The sequence below is a fragment of the Phalangium opilio genome, unplaced genomic scaffold, assembly GCF_054372755.1.
Source record: "Phalangium opilio isolate 3A_F unplaced genomic scaffold, DU_Popi_V2 ptg000089l_1, whole genome shotgun sequence".
NCBI classification, from domain to species: domain Eukaryota; kingdom Metazoa; phylum Arthropoda; class Arachnida; order Opiliones; family Phalangiidae; genus Phalangium; species Phalangium opilio.
Window position 1 is genome coordinate 6,299,078 of NW_028324194.1, and position 21,766 is coordinate 6,320,843.

A 21,766-nucleotide genomic window follows, 5' to 3' on the forward strand; every position below is an offset into this window, starting at 1 on the left:
CAAAGATTATAGCCACGTTCACACTTAATGGGAAACCGGTTCGAAGCGATTCAAAACGCTTCCAAAGTTAAGTGTGAACAAAACTGATACTTGAGAAGCTAATTACAAACGCGGTTTCTTGAAGTTGCTTCGCGAACCAACTTAAAGTGGCTTTGGAAGCTAGTTTCTAGTTCTCAGGGGTATTTCACATGGGATGAGACTAGTATTAAGTGTATTTTTACCGGCCTTAGCAGACAGCACCATCGAAAAGATAAGCAGACAGCGCTAACAGAAGCGTCTTAAGTTGTGAACCGAGGCGGTTGAAATTGCTCTGAACTGGCAATAAAGAGTGCTTCAAAACTAGTTTGGCAAACGAGTTGACAACCGACTCCCGTGCAAGTGTGAACATAGCTTTAATTCACGAAAACAGGTCCTCAACAAGCTTCAAACTCATATTAGGAAAGAAAGAGTTGTGGTGTTCCTCAATTCTGGGTTAATCCCGCACTTGTTGTTCATCCCCTCTTGTCGCATACTTAGAGTACGCCAATGAGAAGCCTTTCATGGTGGTAGCATTTCTTATAATTTAATCCCAGTTTCAGTTGGGGTGAAACAGAACACACTAGTCCTCTCTAGAAGCCATCCGTGCATGGCTACTTAATAGTAGATCATGAGCTTGTGTCTTTAGTTTGAAAGTACCTTTAAGGCGAACATTTATATTTACACATCCCTTCAAAAAATATCCCTTAAAATTTCACTCAACCCTATATATAGATTTAAACCGTACATTCTTAAGGGACACTAATTTAAACTTAAACTGAAAGTGCTTACAGTTACTCCATCATATTATAATACACAAGACATTAATAAGATTTGTAATATTTTTAAAAAATTTCTTTTATTTAGATGCAAATTTGTTATTTTAATCCTTATTTATTAAAAATGAGACTGGAAAAATTTCCAGGAAAGAAAAGTGAAAGAAAACCTAAATCCTTTTAAAGGTTTTTCAAAAAAGAAAGAAATGTAATTCTCTAGACATATATAAGAGAGAGTTTTGAGGTTTAAAAAAGGAAAATCTCTTCAGGAGCCAAGACACGTGTACTTTCTATTGGAGTTTCTCTTTCCGAAATCACTTCTCGGGAAACATCCCGCCTAAACAAGAGACAGAAAAAAGGGAAAAATCACTAGATAAAGAATTTTTCCTCTCTGAGCTCTTTATTCTCTCGATCTTAGCTTAAGGTGCTTTTACATTCGGAGAGACCAAATACTCCGTCAGCTCCTCTTTCAAAACCGGTACCGAGATACAGCTCCGTATCAGCAGGGAGGAGAGACTTGAGAGGGAGTGTTGATCTAATGCAAAAAAGAACCGTCATAAAAATGGTAAGGGGAAAAAAAGTGAGGGTAGGAATTTCTATCTCCGTTCCACGATTTTAGCTAACGCGCAGGCGCGAGGGACGTCGTTTACTCTCCTCTTTGGTTTACTCGCGCCAACTTCTTATAGTTCACCATGACTGATATTCAAAAACAACCTTCCCCTTCCAGTTCAAAGCGGGTTTTTAAATTTGACGCATGCGCGCGGACACCGCGACGAGTGGTAGAGCCAGCGCGGGAGAGAGATGAGTTTAGTCACGAAGCGAACGAACCCGCCTTTTCACTTTATTACTCCCTTTCAAGTCTCTCCTCCCTGATCGGGGCAACAGAGAGGGGGAAAAATAGGGGAAGTTTGTTTACGGCTAGTTTGCTCAATGGATCTCGTGACCAAAAAGGAGAGAGCATCAGTATAGGCAGCCGTGATCCATGCGTGGTGAAAACGAGTATAAATCTACGGTACGCCACGGCACCTGAGCGCAGCTCTCTCACGCATGGTTGACGTAGGGGATGACAGAGACAAACCTAGCAGGTCCCCGCCCTCCATGCGCAAAGGATATGCGTCCTGAAGCTAAACTTACTGAAAATAGATCTTACTGCCCCCTTTTTTTCTCGTTTTTCAGCGGATTTTTTAAAGCGTGTTTCAACGTCCTTCTCTCTCTCCTCTTTGACGTGACGTATGGTTCCTCGTCTGTGCGCCGAGGTAGGTGCGCTTGAGAGAGATATCGGGCTGTGCCGTTATAGTTACCTTCGCTCTTGTATCTTTGACTCTCCTTCTCATACGTGCTCACTGACCGTTTGAAACAACATAGCCATGAAAAATTGTAGCTTCGCACGATTTTCCCAACTCTGGAGCAAACTTCTAGAGGCACCTTTAAACTTTTTTTTATTCAGGGATAAATTTCGAGGATCACTGGGTTTGGGTGGAACAAGCTTTTTAAGCTCATCAACGCTCGTCGGTCTGCATCCATTTTACTCCTTCTTTCGGGCCCTTAATGATGGAATGGAATAATGGGGCCTCACCCCCAATTCTTTTCCCAGCAAGCTCTGACTTTCTCTTCCATTGTCTAGAATTTTATTATAAAAAAAACACTGGTTTTTGGCTTTTTAGTACCAGATCAGCCCTGAATTTGCATTTGCGTTTTGACACTGATCCTAATTTCCAGGTCTTTCATAACACACTCGTACCATAGTCTTATTAGATCTTAATTAATGGACCAGAACGTGCACTTCAACCTTTATCTATCTGCGTTAAATTTAATTTTCCAAAATTTTGATAATGCAGTTCATTGATTTGTTTCTAACTTAATGTTAAATCAGTTGTTTAAGGTTTGTTTACTCCTGCGTTATAAGTGACACCATAAGTTTATAAGATATATTCCATAAGTATATGACTCGTAATGCTGGAAACTTACTGAGAGCTAGTTAGAGAACGACAAGCGAAAATTGAAGTCCTACACTCGGTTAGTTTTGAAGTACTTTCATCTTCCTATTTAGCGTCTCTCCAGGCGTCGCTTTACGAGAATATATGGCGTTTCAGCTACGTCACTTCATGACAAGGTCTCAGTAACCAGTGACAAACTTATGGAACATCTTTCGAATTAACTTATGGTTAAAGTGATTTGAAGTTGGAGCCGAAATTTGTATTTTGCGCATGAGAGATATATGATCTGGTAATAGATTTGTGAGTCATGCTTTTATTGTTATTTTAGCAATCTGGGGAGCTATTTTTCAGTATTTCTTAAGACAATTATCGATCACAAGATTAGCCACGAAATTCATCGTCTTACAAGAAAGTTATCAATATTTTTTAGTTATTGTGAAAACCCGTTTGTGTTTTAAAACTTGAACTTAACTTTTGTCTGATATGAAGCTCACTTGAGACATTACAAAACGCATTCTTATTAGCAATGTCTGTATATTTCAAAACAAAATTCAGATAAGAAAAAATTCTCCTCTATATAAGCTTACTGTAAAACTTGTTCTAATAGAACGTCAGACACTTTACTTATTTAGTGTACCAATTTACAGTTTAGAAAAGCAAAATCCGGCATTCTCAAATGAAGGTAAGTGATTTTAAAAAAGTTGCTTGTTTGATAGGCTGCTTGAGATTTTCTGATTGTGTTTATTTTAATTTGGTTGCAGGCTGTTATTCTCATTTTTGTTGCGTTGGTAGTTGCCAGTGACTTAATGAATGAGGTGCAATCTCAAATTGATTTCGGTTGCACTCTGTCTTGTTCCATCTGGAATTTATGCCGCATCAGGAACATTCGAGACTTGAACAAGTGCGGCAGTCAACCAAGTGGTTGCCGTTGCAATACTTTTGCCGGATGATCATTTATAATAATAATAATAATAAAATACTTTTATTGGAGCAACCTTTAAGAGGTTCAAGTCTTGTTTACAAAGGTGTCCATTGTTAATTTAAAATTGGTTAAAATAGATTAATTCTTAATTACGATATTGTTTTGATGTAGTTCTTTAAAAGGCGTTCTTAAACTCAGTGATTTGTTCGATTCTTTTGATTGAGTTTTGTAGGTTGGATAAAGGATGCATGGTATAAAATTGTAATTAGCTACGCAAAATATGATAATAAATGTGCCACGAGAATTTTGTTAACAAGAAGACAGGGCGTTACGTGATTGGTCGGAGGGGCTTATTTCAAATTATCCATAATATCTGAACCTAATTTGAATTTTAAAATTATTTGGAGACTGTATTTCCAGAATGTTTCACTATGCAGACTGGTCTTATAATTAGTAGAAGAATCGATTAAAAATCACTCGAATTTCTACTTCACCCTCCCTTTAAGTGATTTTAAAAGATATACCCCCTATGTACGAGGTGTTATTAAATTTAACATTTTTTCTCTCATATTAATCTTTTTAAAGGAATTAACTTCATCTTGTCTATGAAAGTTTCGAAAAATATTTTAAATTTCCAAATTTAATTAAAAATCCATGACACCTTAACTTAATTAACCAAATTTTACACGTTCAATTTAATACCCAAACAAAGTTGGGAATATTCTTCAAATTTAATATCTTACAGATAAATTATAATTTATATTGAAAACCTCGAATGGGTTATTTAGCTTTAACTAAAAACCCTTTGACACTATAGACTGCTGCATATTTAGCCTGAGGCATCGGTAGTGGTAGAAGATTCTTCTTTCTATAGCGATGTTTTGATAGTAAGTTTAGGGGCGGCAACTCTTAAATTTCGGTGTCTTTATAAATTAGAGAGCATATTAATTTGACCACAGGCGTTCGTGATAGTAGTAACAGTGGCAGTATTTAAGATTTCGAATATATTTTCCCTTGTTTCATTAACGCGGTTTTCAAAATTTACCTATTGGATCCATTTAGGTAATGTTACTTTTCACCAGAAGTAAATAGATTATAGCAAAAACGGATTTATGTAAGAAGAACTTTGAACGTAGCAAATTCACTACCCATCCTCGCATACTTTATTGAGAAACTTCGTCTGCTTGACTTCACCCACAAATTCTGTATATAGCAATTTCGAAAAAAAATTTAACCACGAAAATAGATATAACAAGACGGCCCAAGGGCTCGTAATAGTAGCCATATCGTACGAGTGAATAGCCCCTCTATACCCTACCCTAATGAGTGGATAACCCCTCTATACCTTACCCTAATGAGTGAATAGCGCTATCTTTTACAATGCTTAAATGATTTACCGTGCATAAAATCAGAGTGAATAGCCCCTCGATTCCCCACTCTAAACAGTGATTAAATTATAACCGTATAAATTTACTTATGCTGTAATTCTAATTTTCCGGCGAATCGAAGAACAGATAGTTTTTAGTGATAATCCCCTCGATGAGTTTACAACATAGACTTATGCCGATGCACACTTATCGCATCTTATAAATTTCTAACAAGGACTTATGCCCAGAAACTTTTGAAAGAGAAAGTTTAGTTATAGTGATTACGCATTTTAGTGATTATCCCCTCGAATTACCTTTAGCAATGCTAAAATGATCAAACGCATAACGCTCATTTAACACTATGTTAGCTCTATCTAAACCCACATTTGAATTAACCGCCAAAACGTTCCAGTCAAATATAACATAGATGACGATAGCTACCGAACGAGAACGAAACACATGAGGAGCGCGGTAGAAAAATCGTTATCTATTTAATTAGCACATACATAAAAAGAAAATAAATATAAAAACCCCAAACATACAAATTCATAAGCATCCGACCCCACAGATAAAAATTCAAAAGTTTCCGACCCCACACATTAAGAGGTACCCCACCCCATATCACCCCGACATTTTAGAGATAAAAATAAATAATAAAAAACTCGGAGTTTCTACCAAGTCTCTATGGTTTAGTGGTTAGAACGTTTGTCTACTACGCCAGCGACCCGGGATCGATTCCCGGGTCTGACCTGAAAAAATTTTAATTATAATTAAATCTCTAACCGAGCCCTGTAACCCCTATGGGTGGGTTGTGGTAATATAAAGTTCCTTTTAAGCTAAAATCTGACGATAACGAAGCGACAACCCCGGCCACTACTACTACTACTACTACTACTACGACGGCTCGGGTCAAACTAAGAGCCTATCGTATACTACGATATGGCTAAAAATGACATTTTCGATCTCAAGAAGTCGCTATATACAGAATTTGTGGGTCGAGTCAAAATATACGCAGACGAAGTTTCTCAATAAAGTTTGCAAGGATGGTACTAGAGGCTAAAGCTACGATCCGACGTTCTTAGTACATAAATCAGTTTTTGATTATAGTTAAAATAAGTGTATTATATTTAAAATAAAATAAGATTACTTTTAACCAGAAGTAAATTGACTAAAGTTCGAATAATTTATCTCCGGAACTGCTTCTTGACGAGAGGGAGGATACCCCAATGGCGGCCACGCCCCTTTGTGTTGGTTTCTCAGTTTGTAGTAAACGAACTTGTCCTATTTGTCTATAACCTTGCGTAAATAATAACAATGCAAAAATATGAAACTAATTAGAATAGAAAACAGCCAAAAAACTGTTTCCTGTTTTTTTTTTGGGTAAAGAAGATAGTGGAATTTTACAAAAAAGGGGCACGTGGCCATGGGGTGCCGCGTCTCTTCCACCTTCAACGCAAGAAGTTTCTTTCATTTACATTGCTAAGAATAAGCCATTAACTTGCTAATAAAGTCGCAAAGTTTATCCGTATCAAAGGTAATCTTCATTTAACTAAAATTACCAAATATATTAAGACTAGTTAATTTTTCAGTCTGTTAATTAGTTTCAAAAAATAAAGGTTCTCTCAACAACCCAAATTCTAGGAAGCTATTTGCAACACCAGCCCTTGGTAAATCTTGTTCTTAGAAACTATTCTATAACTAGCTGTATCTCAATTTTGTAAAAATTTTTATAATACTAAAATATTTTTACTATTCCCGCTTTCTTGACAGACGAGGAAATTCAAGTCTTTAAAATTAAGTTTTAAGCAACATAATAACAAGAAATAGGACTTGGCCCTCTGCCGTAATGCTAAATTTCGAAAGTAAGGTTTTATTTAGATAAGTCATAAATAGGAGTTAACATGAAAACGGCATGGACAAAAAAAAATGTCTGACAAATAAGCTGCTTGACAGTCATGTTTACGTATTTCATTAAAAACTTTTCAAAAAATAAAGTTACATCCAATCATAAAACCTTCCTTATTCAATAAAGCTAAGACCATTAAACACAAATGGACTGGAATGGAGATACAACGCGTGGTTCTTTTAGGGCAGCGACCAATATTGAAACTTTCTCGACTCAACCAAGGCTTATGAGTACAAAGCCCTAACATAAGGCTTATGAGTACAAAGCCCTAACATAAGGCTTATGAGTACAAAGCCCTAACATAAGGCTTTTGAGTACAAAGCCCTAACATAAGGCTTATGAGTACAAAGCCCTAACATAAGGCTTATGAGTACAAAGCCCTAACATAAGGCTTTTGAGTACAAAGCCCTAACATAAGGCTTTTGAGTACAAAGCCCTAACATAAGGCTTTTGAGTACAAAGCCCTAACAGAAGGCTTTTGAGTACAAAGCCCTAACATAAGGCTTTTGAGTACAAAGCCCTAACATAAGGCTTTTGAGTACAAAGCCCTAACATAAGGCTTTTGAGTACAAAGCCCTAACATAAGGCTTTTGAGTACAAAGCCCTAACATAAGGCTTTTGAGTACAAAGCCCTAACATAAGGCTTTTGAGTACAAAGCTCTAACATAAGGCTTTTGAGTTCAAAGCTCTAACATAAGGCTTTTGAGTACAAAGCCCTAACATAAGGTGTACGAGTGCAAAAGTTTCGTGGCTTTCCCATTGAGGGTGACGGTAGACGATGCCATTAGACGAACCGGGGTTTCAGCCTATCATTCTAAACCATGTCTTTAATGGTCTTAGATTAAAGGCAGTATGCAATCTTATCTAAAGCTATGTTCAATCATTTGCCCAACTAGTTTTGAAACCTTTAGTACCAGTTCGAAGCGATTTCAACAGTCTCTGTTCACACTTAAGACGCTTCAGTTAGTGTTGTCTGCTAAGACCCTTAAGAATAGTCTCATCGCGGGTAAAATGAATAACCTTGAAAACTAGAAATGATAAGATGGTTAGCGAAGTAATTTTAATAAACCGCGTTTCTCCAGTGTCAGTTTTGTTTACACTTAACTTTGGAAGCATTTTCAATCGCTTCTAAGTTCTAACCGGTTTCTCGTGTAACTGTGAACAAGGCTTAAGAGAGCTACGGCCATCTCAGAATTTTTACGACATTGGTGGCTTTGTAATAATAAGAGGATAAAGATGATTAAATATTACCATGCCCTAATGTAAATCTCAAGGACTTTGAATTTCATTTTATTTAACAATTTAAAAGGAGTAAACAGCCATGGGAAAATATTACACTGACAAATTCCTCTAACATCTATTTAACGTATAGAAGAACCAGTTAAGATTTCTTCAGAAGAAGAAATTCTTCTTCCTTTAAGAGTATACTTGAAGAAGACCTTCATACTTGTTGAAGGTTCGAGAACTAACTAGTCTCGCAACTGTTTTGCAAGTCGTTCCTCATTTAAAATATTAAACGCGCCTTCTTCGCTCGCGATTTTCTCGGCATATTTTGGTGAGTTTATGATTTATTCATTAAAATTCCTGCTAGAAAATGCATTGTTTGTCAGAAATCACTTTATAGTACGCGTGTGAAATTCAAGTACCTGTTTCTAGGTCATTTTCATTTGGTTTCTTAAGTAACAGTTGTACTTTCAATGGTTGATAGTTTGACGAATAACGAGTGAATAGTTTGACGAATAACGAATTGAAAGTTTGACATTTAACAAGTTGAAAGTTTGACATTTAAAAAGTTGAAAGTTTGACATTTAACGAGTTGAAAGTTTGACATTTAACGAGTTGAAAGTTTGACATTTAACGAGTTGAAAGTTTGACATTTAACGAGTTGAAAGTTTGACATTTAACGAGCTGAAAGTTTGACATTTAACGAGCTGAAAGTTTGACATTTAACGAGCTGAAAGTTTGACATTTAACGAGCTGAAAGTTTGACGAATAACGAGTTGATAGTTCGACGAATGAGTTCATAATTTGACGAGTAACGAGTTGATAATTTGACGAGTAACGAGTTGATAATTTGACGAGTAACGAGTTGATAATTTGACAAATGAGTTGATAATTTGACAAATGAGTTGATAATTTGACAAATGAGTTGATAATTTGACAAATGAGTTGATAATTTGACAAATGAGTTGAAAGTTAGACATTTAACGAGTTGAAAGTTAGACATTTAACGAGTTGATAGTTTGACATTTAACGAGTTGAAAGTTTGACATTTAACGAGTTGAAAGTTTGACATTTAACGAGTGGAAAGTTTGACATTTAACGAGTTGATAGTTTGACATTTAACGAGTTGATAGTTTGACGAATAACGAGTTGATAGTTTGACGAATAACGAGTTGATAGTTTGACGAATAACGAGTTGATAGTTTGACGAATAACGAGTTGATAGTTTGGCGAATAACGAGTTGATAGTTTGACAAATATCATGTTGGTCTGCGCAAGTCATACTTAAAATCAACCCCCATATAAACGTATGTTATTGAATGTTATACTTGGTGGTATATTTCTTATGGTAATATTTATAATAATACACCGCTGAAACCATATCTCATACCAGCAAAATTAATAAACTTAATGATGAATTTATTTAGATAAAAATGTGCGAGCAAGTAAGCGAAGATTGGTGGCGCCACCTAGGAGAGGATTCGCGAGTAAAATTTGATTCGATTGAAGATCTCGAAAACTTTTGGAAACGTTGCTCAAAACATATGGAAAGTGTGGAATCCATTAACTCCGATTGGGACTTAGCAGAAATCCCAACAAAATTCTACTCCGCATATGAAGAAAACAAACAAAATGGCGTTCGCGATTTCGAGCAATTATTTTGTGACAACAAGACTTGCGACCCAGAAAACGGTTGTGACTCGATTTGCGTCGGGAAAGCCTTCAAGCTCAAGGTAAAACGGAAAAATGAACTTTCACTTCTTTAAATTATTGTTAATAAATAGGAAACAACGTGATACCATAAGTTCATGTTCCATAAGTTGGTCAATGGTTACTGAGAGCTTGTCATGAAGTGAGGGAGGTAGGCCATAGATACGAGGTAAAGCGACGCCTGGTGAGACGCTGTCCAAGGCTTAGTAGAGACTAAATAGGAAGAGTGTATCCGTAAAAATATTAGCAATTGAAAAGCATCATCTTATTTCGATTTTGACTATCTTTGTTGTTTTGAAGCGATAATAACCTGAGGCTTTATTTACAATTACAGAAATTACTTTGCAAAGAATTTGAGGCGACGCACGTTGATTTGGGTGATAAATTATACATGGCTTCTACGGCTACTGACACCTTATTGGATAAAAACGACATTCTTTCGGTGGAAAAAATTGACCCAGATGTTTATAAAAATTTAAACGTTCATTGTACACTGGCCCTTAAAATTCAACTGAAGAATCGCATGGGTTTCCTGTTTTTCGAATTCGTCTTATACAATAACAAACCCGCCATTGTCATGGAAGATAATTTACCACCGTCTACTTTGGAATTGGACTTGCCGTATAACCGTGTCTCTCAATTTAGATGCGTTCAGTCAACATACATATTCAGCGTTATAAAAACCAAACATAGTTTGAAAGCGACGTTTATTTTCATAGCATACGTTAAACGAGCGTTTTTACGTCCGGACTTGGCGATGCGGTACTATTCACTGTTCTTCATTAAGTTTCCCATAATCTTCAAAAGCCGGAGGGTGAATGGTCGAGTTACAGTTGGGGTTATCTTGAAACCAAAGGAGAATTCTATTAAGATACAGACGTTAGACGCGTCTAGCAGAAAGAGCGTCGTTGAGGTGTTTAAGTTTGATTACTTTAACGGTGGAAAGATTGTCCATTCCATTGAAAAAGCTATCGAATGCGCGGCGTTGTCGTTTGACAAAGACCCGACAACATTTAAGAAAGACTTGGAGCTAATGTGTCGAGCTTTACTCGATAAATCTTTTGCGAAGAATTCTATGAGCTTAATGAATTACATTCGAAACTTATAGCTCCAGCTATGCTCGAAATTTTCAATTCAACACTTTTTTACATGGTGACTACTATGTCACAGAAAATATGTTTCAGTACGCTTTTCATTTCAACCGTTTTTCGAACTTATTGTTATTCTTTAAGCCTTGGCGGTATTTTTCGGCAACTCAGTCTCTAGAGCAGTGCAACGTTAAAAAAGTGCTTTCACGGAGCCTATATTTAGGGCGCATTCACTGCTTGTATGTGAACATCGTCCATAGGTCTTACGGAACACGTAAAATAATAATTGAACTTAAGATAAGAACATATCAATAAATTACGTTGACTGACGATAAAGGCTTGAATAACAAACGAAAAACTATGAAATTGGATTTCGTAGATTATTTATTTTTATCTATATAAGTCCTTTAGATATACCTAGCTTTTGGTCCAAAGACTACTTAAGAATTTGGTATCTATTACCGGTTTCCACTTTCATACAACGCCCGGGCAGCGCCGAGTAGCATAGTTATCATTTTACGTATTATTATGCTTTACAAGTTAGGTCTTGGCCATTACAACTTCAATTTTAAGAATTTAACAGATATAAACTCAACCATAAGTTCATAAGATATGTTCCATAAGTTTGTCACTGGTTGCTGGGAGCTTGTCATGAAGGGACGTAGGTGAAGCGTCATAGATTCTCGTAAAGCTGTCAAAGGCTTAGTACAGACTAAATTGGTAGATGGACTGCAATTTTTACCGAGTGAAGTCTTCAATTCTCGCTTCCGTCCTTCTCGAAATAGCTCAAGCTGTAAGTCTGTAGCATTACGATGTATAGATATTGTCATACTTATTGTTCAACTGAACCCAACGCGTTGTACTCGGCTATTTTCTTATAAAGAAAAATAAAATGAACTGTTTATGTTAAAAAAATTTTAGATTTATTTTTCATATTATCTATACATTGTTTTTACGGAGCTCTTTTATGTCATGCTTTATATGACATACAAAAATAAAATTCTCCTCATACTTTTCAGGTTATCGATAAAATAAGATCAACTATATTCTGGAAATCTTTTCAATTTACATTTTTTTTTGCTCGGTTCACAGAAGATGGACTTCATGAATATTTCATTTGTATCGAAGGGACTGAAAAGATGTACGTTCTATGCTTGAAAGCTTTGAATAACGATAAAAGATCAGACTAAAGTGGGTAGATAGAAACCCGCTGCCGCCTCTACACTTTGTTGTAGAAGAGACGAAACCCGCATTTGAAAAAGACCACTTTCATTCCTAAGATGTTTATGTATTAACAAGTTTGAAGCTTCGCTATTTTCTTAAGTGCGCTTGAACGATAGCTTACATATGCACGTCGTAGATTGGCCAATTATTAAAATAGGATATTCTATTACCATTTTCATTAGTCGAAAGAATCAATAAAAAATTAAATCCAACTTTTATTTAGGGAATTAAATTACAGTTAGGAAGGCAATGTGGAATGCGTAGGAACTAGGGGTGTGCCAATACCACTTTTTGGGTATCGAATTGGTTACCGAATTTCCTTATCAAATACCGATTCGAATAGTTTATTCCAAATCGAATACCGAATAGTTAGCCCTTGGTACGGATAGTTAAGCCTAGTATTCGCGAATAGTTAACCCTAATACTAGCGAATACTAGGCTTAACTATTCGCGATTAATCGGGTAGTCAGCCTAATATTCGCGAATAGTTAATACAAAGCAAGGAGAAAAACATTTAGAAACTTCTAAATTTCAAAATACCTCTCCTCATTGGTGGCCAAGTATTTCTAAAATTTTCCTAGGCACTTGCTGGTAGTTTTTGATGGGAGGCAAATAAAATTGGGATGATATTTCATGAAATAAGGACCTAAAATTATGGTAGTCAAACTTTAACCGAATAGTCAGTTTGGTATTCGATATTCGTGTCGAATAGTGAAAATGGGCTCCTCGAATACCGGATCGAATTATTCGATTGAAACGGTTAAAAGCGCACCTCTAGTAGGAACCATGTGCCTTTCCTTCTGAGCCAATGAAATGCTATTCTCTTTTGCTTTATGCATACGAATTCTAGCGCGAGTACGCAGTCTTTAATTACAATAGCACATCGATCAATCAACTTGAAACAAATACCTTCGTAGTTTCAATAATAATACTGTATGTTCACACCATAAATCTTCACTTCTTAGGATGATTTCTTAAGCATTAAATGATATTGCGCAGACAGCGATCTGATTACCATGCGGACTGACTTAGCTGACGTTCATTCGATGTAATAATTATGAAAGACTCCATTTAAATATACGGGCAATGCTATCAAGATTAAAATTCCTTCGACAACTCAATCGTCTGTCATTTGTGTGATCAGTAGAAAAAGGAAACCTTAGTGAAAATAATGGCAAATAAAAATACAAGAAAGGTAGACACTGCTGGGGTGAATGATGCCCAGTATGATTTTCAGGGTTCGAGTTAAATACCCATGTGTTATATTGGGTTTTAGCAGGGATAGATTTAATTTTAGAAGTAGGAATGGAGAACAGAGCAACTCGAACCCCTTTCACCGGGACGGGGGGTATGAAAGAAGACGAGGGGTCTTAGCAACAGAGGTAAAAAGGAATTGCGTATTTTTCGCCATCCCCGTCAGCAACGTCATCAAAACGTAGTTTAAGTGAGCCAACCAAAAAGATAATTTATAATTTTTGTTACGTGTTGGAGGGAGGGGCTCTATACTGGGCTATGAGTCGGACTGAAGTAAATACTAAACGTTCTCCATTCCTACTTCTAAAATTAAATCTATCCCTGGTTTTAGTTTTTACAAACCATAATAAACAACTAAAATACCCACTTAATAAAATCCACAGTAGAATCTTCAATTTAGATGAATTTGAGTGCTTAAATAATTTCACTTTAAATATAGTTTAGTTTATTTATTGTTTCAACTTCAAAAACTTAATTTAACAATACTATGTTTTATGAAACATTTTAAGAAAGTCCTATTTTGGGCTGAATTTTTTTTAAATTTAATTCAAACCCTGCATCTGGTAGAAGATAGAGAACTCGAATCAACTTTAAATAACCAAATTTTTGTCCCTCTAATGCAAAAAAAAAAAAACATTTAAACGTCTTTCGTCAAAGCAGGTGAGCGATAATAGAGGTGCAGACAGACAATCAAACTCTAGGAAATATGTTGTCGATTTTGCCTGTCTCCTTTTTCTGACTGGAGACTGTACCTAAATATAATGCATGGAAATGGAAAGTCGTTTTCGATTTGTGAAACGAGAAACAACGGCGGAGTTTTAGTGAAGCTGACAGATAGTGAAATTGTATCATTTACGTCCCGATCTATAAACGAAAGGGAAGTTCTAGGATACCTAAACCAAGAAGAAATATACCACAAGAAGGCTTAAATTCGCCAGACTTTGGGCTTCTACTCTTACGCTGGTGTGACGGGACAAGTAAGCCCTACCACTTTCATGTCCGTCATTGCTCTGCGCTTTCCCATTGGATCCCTTGGGGATAGGGCACACAGACGTATTCCGACTAGAGAAAAAACCCTTGAGCAAAGTAAATAGAAAATGGAGGCTGCCCTTGGTGCTGAAACGGTACGTCAGTTGTTTTCAATTGCCATTAACAAGTTATAGTTAAATATTTTGAACCTAACTTGATGGATTTTGAATTTGTGCCTCCACGTGAAAATCGCTCTGTAATTATTTCTAAAACAAATCAAGTGTACTATACTTATGATTTCGTGAGTTTTGAAAACCAAACCAAGGCTTAACGAAAAGGTAAAAGAGATAGATGGTGGAAAACATGGAGTAAGATAAAATATTAAGTCCCGCCTACGTTTCCTCCACTCATGAAGGGGGATTGTCGAGTATCATGTGAGCACCATGGCGATTTAGGTCTTCTTATAAGTATATTTCTTCTTGCCTATACTCAACCACACACGTTTGACACACGGGATTCTAGAAAAAATATATTGGTCCTACATCAGTTTCGGTATGTTCCTTAGATGAAGACTGCAAAGTTCCACAAAGGTTCTAGACGGTGTGTAGTGTCTTCAAATACAGGAATGTAATATATACAAGAATATAAATGGCACAAAAACCACAAACTGACAAAGAATGGAAACAAAGGAAACTGTTCTTAAGGTTTGGTACAGATGGCTATAGATTCAAATTTCTTTGCGAATATTCAACAGTTCGACAGGAGAGAAGTTGGACTGCATGGTGGAAAGGATCAGCGATGAATAAATATACACGAGACAGTTTGAAAGATATAACTTTTTAACGGGAGAGTGAAAAGGATTTTCCAACACCGCTCTTCAATATATTTTATTAAAAAGAACGTTCAGGTAACATAACATCATACATTAAAAAAATTAATATTATAAATTTAAAAATCGTTCACATGAAAAATATGGAGCCAGCGCCACCTAGTAGTGATTTTTCGAAGTACTATTTAAAAATAGCGAACGAAACATCATCATCATCATCTTCTTATTCTTCATCTACTTCTTCTTCTTCTACACACCAGGTCAGATAATAGCTCATCGTATATACGATGTGGCTAAGAACAAAGAACAAAGATGTCATAATTATAATCCTAAATATGAACTTAGCTATACTTCTTAATACCAGATGAGAAATAAGCATGACGTTTTCCCCAATTCACCAGACTTGACGTCACAATCAATCGAGCGGTGATTGGTTAAAAATTCACATGGATTTATTAGCCGTGTTCTAATTGGTTCCCTCCCAATTAATAGCGGATCCCCAGCACTGCAAAAAAATTGGTCAGTTAGTTCATTCACATTTCATGTCTTGTCAGATAGACTCGTCATCCTGACCATGTCTGCTGATTAAATTAGGATAATCTGAACGCACCTTTTGTAAAATAATTTACAATAAAACAATATTTTCTATTTTAGCTATTCCCTTTAGATCTTTGGGAAACTTTTTGGAGGCTTTCTCGCAACAACTTCTATAAGGAGTACCTTTCAGAGCATCAATATCGAAAATGTTACTATGATCTGATTGGTTGAAAAGGAGAAATGCACCAAGTCAGGGACTATTTTATAGTGAACAATGTATTTTCTAAGTGTAGGTCAATGAAAATTATTTAAACAAAGTCCTACGCAAATTATGCAAAAGATAAAATAGTCTAAAGTGTTCAGTTTCAATCGCAATCGTGGATTTTCTGAAAAGTGTTTAGAAAATGTACGTCCCACTCTTTGTCAATTGGAAAAGAACTTGTGTAGAACGTGAGTCGTAAGAGATGAATTAGCTTCGGTATAGTGTTTGACTGGGGGAGCTCTCAGGGATTAACCTACTCTATCGCTTGATTGCTCCATCATATATCCAAGCCGATGGATCGGAATCTCTAAAGAGTAGGGACAAACGATAATGACTTCTATCCTGAGAAGTATAAGACTCATTAGAAACCGTGTCCTGGTATTATAGTTTTGTTGCCCCTGATTTCAAACTAGAGGGCTTAGGTGCTCGCAAACAATAAAGAACTAACGAAACTTCAAGATAAGACCATTAAAAACAGATGGACAGGAAAAATTATAAGCTAAAACCCCAGTCTTTCTTATGGCATCGCCTGTCGTCACCCCTAGCGGGAGATTCCCGAAACCTTTCGACTCATAAGCCTTATGTTATGGCTATATGGTTTGAGTCGAAAAAGTTCCAAAACTTTTATACTTCCCAGATAAACGTTTTTAACTTCTGGTTGTGACTATAATGACCTTCAGCTTCATTTGTTCTAAAGGCAAGAAAAAAATAGAAGACCATGAGCCGAATTCTACGGGGGCAGTAGACCCTTTTAGATAAGAACCCACGCCCGGCACCATGTTTAAAATCACACTTTTTAGGTTTATCCAAGAAGCAATATCTAGTTTACTAGGGAGAAAGTATAAGATGTCTAAGTATTCGCCCGCCATAGTCCCAGTCCCCCTTTCAAAATGCAAGGGGGGGGGGACGTAAAAGGAGGCCGGGCTATTTCGCCTCTCCTCAGTTGGAAAATACCTTATTTTCGTCATTCGCGTCGCAATGACGTGAGTTTTCAAGAGCCAATGAGATGCTGGTGTGGCGAATTTATAACTTCTCCTATAGTAAACTAGACATCGCTTCTTGGTTTAGCTGTACCCAAAGCAAAATTTAGGTGGTTTATTGACAACCCTAGCAACTACAGTTCGTTCAAATTAGGAAAACTTCTAAATTAAGAAATAACTACTGTATTCTGGACCTCTTAAATTTAATTTAAAGGAAAATAAAGGGCAACATAATATATTACCTTAAAAGAATGGCGTAAATATAAAAGGAAAATTATTTAAATGATCTCTTATTACAAAATAATTAGCATTTAATTGGTCTTAAAAAACGAGGACTACTGCGCCATCCGCCATTGGTTTAGTGGCGTCTGCATTCAAGAGACATTTCACTTCAAGTGAATTAAATATACTGCTGTTATTCGTGAGGAACAAATAGCCTTTGGGTCATCTTGTCGACCTTAACCTTTGTAATAGGTTTTCCTCACTCTTGCGCTAAAACGATTTCTATTTAAAGAGATAATTTTTCTGATGAAAAAACAAACGATTTTTTAAGGTAATTTTATTTTTTAACGGCATAAATTTCATCTGGGGTATGTCATAAGATGATAACACTATAAGTTTCCATAAATTGCACAGACCTCTACTTAACATGATGACGGATAAAAGTAAATTGTCGATGAATTCTTGAGAAAAAATAGGAGTTGATTTTAGAAACTATATTGAAGGAACGCTACAAACCCAGTTGGCGCAATGCCATGCTCTAACACCCATGTGTATAAATACGCCATAAGTTTATAAGATATGTTCAATAAGTATGACACTACCTATACTTCGTAATGATAAGAGACTTACAGCTCGAGCTTGTTCGAGAATGACAAGCGAGAATTGCGACTACACTCGGTGGTTAATTTTGCAGGACTTCCATCTAATCCTGGGTGACTCCCATAATCCCCCTGGACATAATCCCCCCAAAAATTTCCCCCCGTCCAAATGGGCATAAGACAAAATCCCCCCATTTGCAGACAAAATCCCCCCAAACTGGAGACAAAATCCCTCCCAAATTGGAGACAAAATCCCCCGCTTACGGAACGAAATCCCCACCTTGGAGACGAACCCTTCAGGGGTCATTCCTATTTTAGAGGTCGTTTTCCACAGTGGAAATTTTTTAGTAGGATAGTAGTAAAAATAGTAGTATTCCCCCTACGAGGAAAAGCGGAACCAATGATGGAGAAAATAGTATGAATTGCCGACTAACCATAAATTTTAGCCTTTTCCAAAATATTGCTGACTAACCATAAATTTCCGCCCTTTCCAAAATATCGCTGACTAACTATAAATTTCCGCCTTTTCCAAAATATCGCTGACTAATTATAAATTTCCGCCTTTTCCAAAATATCGCTGACTAATTATAAATTTCCGCCTTTTCCAAAATATCGCTGACTAACCCTAAATTTCAGCCTTTTCCAAAATATCGCTGACTAACCATAAATTTCCCCCTTTTCCAAAATACGGCTGATAACCATAAATTTCCGCCTTTTCCAAAATATCGCTGACTAACCATAAATTTCCGCCTTTTCCAAGATATCGCTGACTAACCATAAATTTCCGCCTTTTCCAAAATATTGCTGACTAACCATAAATTTCCGCCTTTTCCAAGATATCGCTGACTAACCATAAATTTCCGCCTTTTCCAAAATATTGCTGACTAACCATAAATTTCCTCCTTTTCCAAAATATCGCTGACTAACCATAAATTTCCGCCTTTTCCAAAATACTGCTGATAACCATAAATTTCCGCCTTTTCCAAAATATTGCTGACTAACCATAAATTTCTGCCTTTTCCAAAATATTGCTGACTAACCATAAATTTCCGCCTTTTCCAAAATACTGCTGATAACCATAAATTTCCGCCTTTTCCAAAATATTTTTGACTAACCACAAATTTCCGCCTTTTCCAAAATATCGCTGACTAACCATAAATTTCCCCCTTTTCCAAAGTATTGCTGACTAACCATAAATTTCCGCCTTTTCCAGAATATCGCTGACTAACCATAAATTGCCGCCTTTTCCAAAATATTTTTGACTAACCACAAATTTCCGCCTTTTCCAAAATATCGCTGACTAACCATAAATTTCCCCCTTTTCCAAAATATTGCTGACTAACCATAAATTTCCGCCTTTTCCAAAATATCGCTGACTAACCATAAATTTCCGCCTTTTCCAAAATATTGCTGACTAACCATAAAATGCCGCCTTTTCCAAAATATTGGAATTTTGGAAATAAGTTAAAACAAAATCAGTAGTTTACTTCATTTGGTTTAGGAACATTGTTTGCAATACCTTTCACTCTTGTGAATTATACTTTTGCATTATTATTAAAGATAATCTTTGGATTTGGGCTTCCTTTTACCTTTACTTCTAAATGCCTATTATCTGGGGGATTTTCAATAAAATGATCCTTTCGGTAGGATTTTGTTGAACAGTTTTCCTTTTGGGGGATATTGTCCGGGACGTTTTCTCTGGGGGGGATTTTGTACAAACACGTCTTAAATCGGGGGGAAAAAGTCTTGGCAAATCCAAAATAGGGGGATTTTGTCCGGGGGGATTATGTCCAGGGGGATTATGTACGAGACCCATCTAATCCTATTTAGTTTGCACTAAGCCTTTGACAGCGCCTCACCACGCGTCGCTTTACAAGCATCTATGACAAGCTCTCAGTAGCCAGTGACAAACTTATGGAACATATCTTATTTACTTATGCTATAATTCATATGCTTATGTCTTCTTTTTATTATTATTATACAAGAGTAAGTGATGGTTAGGATATTTAGCATCAAACCGTTTTGAAGGATCAACGTTTCCCTAATATTTTTCAGCAGACGTTAACGCTGCATTTATTTATCGTAAAAATGATCCATTTGAATAACTTATTTCCTGTGGAAAAATTGTAAAAGGGTTGCTCTAAGACTGATCGGTATTTCCCCATCACGCTACACGTGGTAAGCTAGCTTGATTGAAATATTTCTATGAGAAGGGGCTCAAAACAGATTAGCAAAGAATTTGAAGGAGTAAGCAAACTTGAGCTCGCTTTAATATGAAACAAAAGAGGGTTTAAAAAGTCCTGGAGTAGATTACTATAGGGTGTCATACATTTAATCTCGAAAGCCACCTAAGCTCTTGATCATGGATTTTTACGTTAAACGATGTGACGAGTCAACAACGAAATCAACAATTACGGATAAGAGTATTTTTAGCAGTGGCACGCGAGTACTCGTTAAGTTCGAGTATCAAGCCCGGTACTCTACTCGATACTCGAGAAAGGTTCGAGTAGTTTTTTAACTTCTTAAATACTCGGCAAATATTCGCGTCCAAGGCTTATTTATAACTTTAGCAGAAGATGCGCTCATGTGCGTTTATTTTGAAAATAACCTCTATAATGTTTAATTGTTCGCTATGTTTTAAACTTGTTAGATATTAGATAACTGAATATCAAAGTTATTTTCAAGAAATTTAATTGATTAAAACTCGACTATTATTATTTGGGACTCGATAAATACTCAAAAAAAAATAAATAAAAAACTTTAGCCTAATCAAAATACTAGATACTCGAAAGAATTTTTGATACTCGTCTTGATACTCAATATGAAAAAATGTTTGGTACTCGGTCTCTGTTCGAAACCGAAAAAACCGGACTCTCATACTACTGGTTTTCAGCCCGCTCCTATCTAAACAAAAAAATCTTTCCTAAGAACTATTGGAAATAAAATCAATAAATTCAACCACGAGACAGAAATTTACGTAAAATATGGTATTATATTTGTATTAAATTTAATTGATGGATGAAAAAATATTTCAACCACTTCTGACAATCATTAAAACTTCGGTTGCGGAATTTTAGAATGAAACTGAAGTGACCGAAAGTATTTTACTTGATCGCTTCTTGAGAAAGAGAAGCGGGGATCCTAAAAGGTTCCCTAAAACAAGAGGTATAGACGTGTGACCATAAACCGCTACTTCATTATTCCATGCACGATAAAGAACCTCAACATCTACGTTTTAAAACTGAAATGAAAGTCAGTAACAAGTAACATAATCAAAATAAGTATCACACCATAAAGTTGAATTTTTAAACGGAGGTTTGTTCCCATGTTAGAGTTCGAGGTTTTGCGTGAAAACGGGATAGGAAAGTTCCCGTCAACTCAGTGTGTTGTTAAGACCATTAAACACATATGGGCTGGAAAAATTATAAGCTAAGACCCCCGTTCTTCTAATGACACCGCCTGTTGTTGCCCCTAGCGAGAGAGTCTCGAAACTTAATTCGACTCATAAGCCTTATGTTATGGCTATGGTTTGAGTCGAAAAAGTTTCAATAGAAAGGCGATGCCCTAAAAGAACCACGCACCGTATCTCCATTCCAGACAATTCATCTGTGTTTAATTGTCTAAGTACTAACTGACATTGCCTCACAAGAGATCGCTTGACAAAAAATAAGATGGTCAACGGAAATTATCTTTTACTTCTTTCGAAAAAATTACTTGTCTTATTTATTATTAATATGTTACTTATGATCAGCTATCAAGCCCGAGGGGCAGGTACGTCAGTCGTTGGATTAACAAGTAGCTCAGACTTTCCGGTGTGGTAAGGGGAAAACTTGCCCGATATCAACCAGATTAATGTCTACTGTAAGGTAAATTCATCACGAAAGACATAAAAACTAAGCTAAAATCAAAATGCAACACATTAATTGGAATGTAATCGTTGTAATT

General features: G+C 36.2%; 2 protein-coding genes across 15 annotated transcripts in view; one reads left to right on the forward strand and one right to left on the reverse strand.

Annotated features, from left to right (window-relative positions):
• The window catches only part of LOC149647208 (uncharacterized), a 172,120-nt gene that overhangs the window by 135,531 nt on the left and 14,823 nt on the right, over positions 1-21,766 (reverse strand). For 5 of the 9 annotated variants that reach the window (XR_016371891.1, XR_016371893.1, XR_016371892.1 and 2 more), the window contains 2 exons: positions 15,583-15,726; positions 15,253-15,514 (listed from right to left, as the gene is read on the reverse strand). Coding sequence is in view for 1 of the 9 variants with exons in the window: in XM_089850074.1 (XP_089706200.1) it covers positions 15,445-15,514; positions 15,583-15,726 (214 nt within the window). In the remaining 8 variants the exon portion in view is untranslated. Of the gene's footprint in view, positions 1-15,252; positions 15,515-15,582; positions 15,727-15,758; positions 15,832-17,634; positions 17,684-21,590; positions 21,720-21,766 lie in introns of those variants that run through there. The other 4 variants (XR_016371894.1, XR_016371889.1, XR_016371896.1 and 1 more) reach the window with 4 other exon arrangements.
• Positions 2,965-12,322, forward strand: LOC149647217 (uncharacterized). 6 transcript variants are annotated; one of them, XM_089850072.1, is made up of 6 exons: positions 3,148-3,410; positions 3,490-6,551; positions 6,607-6,684; positions 6,788-8,478; positions 9,575-9,880; positions 10,192-12,322. In XM_089850072.1, exons 5-6 carry the CDS (start codon positions 9,581-9,583, stop codon positions 10,963-10,965), a joined length of 1,074 nt encoding a protein of 357 aa, XP_089706198.1. In that variant the 5' UTR covers positions 3,148-3,410; positions 3,490-6,551; positions 6,607-6,684; positions 6,788-8,478; positions 9,575-9,580; the 3' UTR covers positions 10,966-12,322. The 6 variants fall into 6 exon arrangements, with proteins under 6 accessions (XP_089706195.1, XP_089706194.1, XP_089706196.1 ...); XM_089850070.1 differs by having other exon boundaries at positions 3,142-3,410; positions 6,607-8,478; XM_089850073.1 differs by having other exon boundaries at positions 3,144-3,410; positions 3,490-6,264; positions 6,356-8,478.